The sequence below is a fragment of the Salvelinus namaycush genome, unplaced genomic scaffold (genome assembly GCF_016432855.1).
Source record: "Salvelinus namaycush isolate Seneca unplaced genomic scaffold, SaNama_1.0 Scaffold1216, whole genome shotgun sequence".
Classification (NCBI taxonomy): domain Eukaryota; kingdom Metazoa; phylum Chordata; class Actinopteri; order Salmoniformes; family Salmonidae; genus Salvelinus; species Salvelinus namaycush.
Window position 1 is genome coordinate 42374 of NW_024057916.1, and position 2519 is coordinate 44892.

Here is a 2519-nt window from a genome sequence, read left to right on the forward strand (position 1 = left end):
TGTTCAGGTGGAGGGTGGTGAGGGCCACAGCACGGGGAGAGAAACTGTTCAGGTGGAGGGTGGTGAGGGCCACAGCACGGGGAGAGAAACTGTTCAGGTGGAGGCTGGTGAGGGCCACAGCACGGGGAGAGAAACTGTTCAGGTGGAGGCTGGTGAGGGCCACAGCACGGGGAGAGAAACTGTTCAGGTGGAGGCTGGTGAGGGCCACAGCACGGGGAGAGAAACTGTTCAGGTGGAGGGTGGTGAGGGCCACAGCACGGGGAGAGAAACTGTTCAGGTGGAGGCTGGTGAGGGCCACAGCACGGGGAGAGAAACTGTTCAGGTGGAGGCTGGTTTGTCATGATTAACCTGATCCATTTGCAAGAGGAGAGTCTTCAGGGCATGCTAAAAAATATTTGCATGTCGTACAGGATACTGCTGAAGTCTTTGCATAGTCATCCGTTTAAATCTAACAGCCTCAAGCAGAGCTCACTGCTCAGACTTTGTTGAAGTAGTCTAGCAGAGGGCTGAACCAGGGTCAGTCTTTAGATAAGGTTTATGTTGTTGCCGTTGGGGGTTTCACCATAAGTAGAAAACGGTTGGTTTCTGGAAGGAGGAGTTAGTAGCCACACCTACAGCTTCGGGTTCTAATTTTTTACTCGGTGACAGATCTGGTACACTCAACCCTCACACACTGTACATCTTCAAGTTGCTCTGTCACGTCACGTCTTGCCTGGCTGTTGGAATCTTAGAAGATGGCTGTGAACAAATGTATCAAGTACCTCCTCTTTGGTTTCAACCTGCTGCTCTGGATGAGTGGATGCATCATCCTCGGGGTCTCCATCTACCTCAAAGTGAACCCTGTGTTCGGGGGGTTGTTACCGGGACTGAACCTCCTGATAGCCGTCGGCACCATCGTCACGGTGCTCGGCTTCCTGGGCTGCTTCGGAGCCATCAGGGAAAGCCGCGTCATGCTCATGCTGTTCTTCGTCGGGCTGCTCCTCATCTTTGTCCTCCTGGCGGTCGCTGGAATCCTGGGAGCTGTCGGAGTGAAGAAGATCGAGGAATGGTTGGCGGAGAAGCTGCTACCGCTGAGGAACCAGTCGTCTTTGTTCCAGACGTTCATGCAGAACCTGGAAGAGCGGGCAAAGTGTTGTGGACTGATCCACGGACCTTCAGACTGGGGCTCGACGGTCCCCGCCTCCTGCGACTGCCATGACACCACTCGGGAGTGTAAACTCGCAGATGGACAGCGCAAAGTCTACTTGAGACCTTGTATCAAGCTGGTGACGTCAGTCCTGGCGAAGGGTATATTCATCACCATGGGGATTGCTTTTGGCATCGCAGGCTTGATGATCTTTGGAATGGCCTTCGCCATGACCCTGTATTGCCAGATTGGGGAGACGTATGCCACGTTAAGCTAGGTACAGCTGCACTATACCACCTTAACCTAGGTACATCTACACTATACCACCTTAACCTAGGTACATCTACACTATAACACCTTAACCTAGGTACATCTACACTATACCACCTTAACCTAGGTACATCTACACTATACCACCTTAACCTAGGTCCATCTACACTATACCACCTTAACCTAGGTACATCTACACTATACCACCTTAACCTAGGTCCATCTACACTATACCACCTTAACCTAGGTACATCTACACTATACCACCTTAACCTAGGTACATCTACACTATACCACCTTAACCTAGGTACATCTACACTATACCACCTTAACCTAGGTCCATCTACACTATACCACCTTAACCTAGGTACATCTACACTATACCACCTTAACCTAGGTACATCTACACTATACCACCTTAACCTAGGTACATCTACACTATACCACCTTAACCTAGGTCCATCTACACTATACCACCTTAACCTAGGTACATCTACACTATACCACCTTAACCTAGGTACATCTACACTATACCACCTTAACCTAGGTACATCTACACTATACCACCTTAACCTAGGTACATCTACACTATACCACCTTAACCTAGGTCCATCTACACTATACCACCTTAACCTAGGTACATCTATACTATACCTCCTTAACCTAGGTACATCTACACTATACCACCTTAACCTAGGTCCATCTACACTATACCACCTTAACCTAGGTACATCTACACTATACCACCTTAACCTAGGTACATCTACACTATACCACCTTAACCTAGGTACATCTACACTATACCACCTTAACCTAGGTACATCTACACTATACCACCTTAACCTAGGTACATCTACACTATACCACCTTAACCTAGGTCCATCTACACTATACCACCTTAACCTAGGTACATCTACACTATACCACCTTAACCTAGGTACATCTACACTATACCACCTTAACCTAGGTACATCTACACTATACCACCTTAACCTAGGTACATCTACACTATACCACCTTAACATAGGTCCATCTACACTATACTAAACTGACTGGAATTGACTCCAACCCTGCTGAACGTTGCTTTGTATTGTAATGCATCCATTATGTATTTTCTATATCA

At 47.8% G+C, this 2519-nt stretch overlaps 1 protein-coding gene across 1 annotated transcript; it reads left to right on the forward strand.

The window, feature by feature from the left end:
- The first annotated feature begins 734 nt into the window (after positions 1–734).
- On the forward strand, positions 735–1403 carry LOC120036132 (tetraspanin-8-like). The gene has a single exon (XM_038982605.1). The coding sequence runs from the start codon at positions 735–737 to the stop codon at positions 1401–1403; it is 669 nt and encodes a 222-aa protein (XP_038838533.1).
- The last annotated feature ends 1116 nt before the right edge of the window (positions 1404–2519 follow it).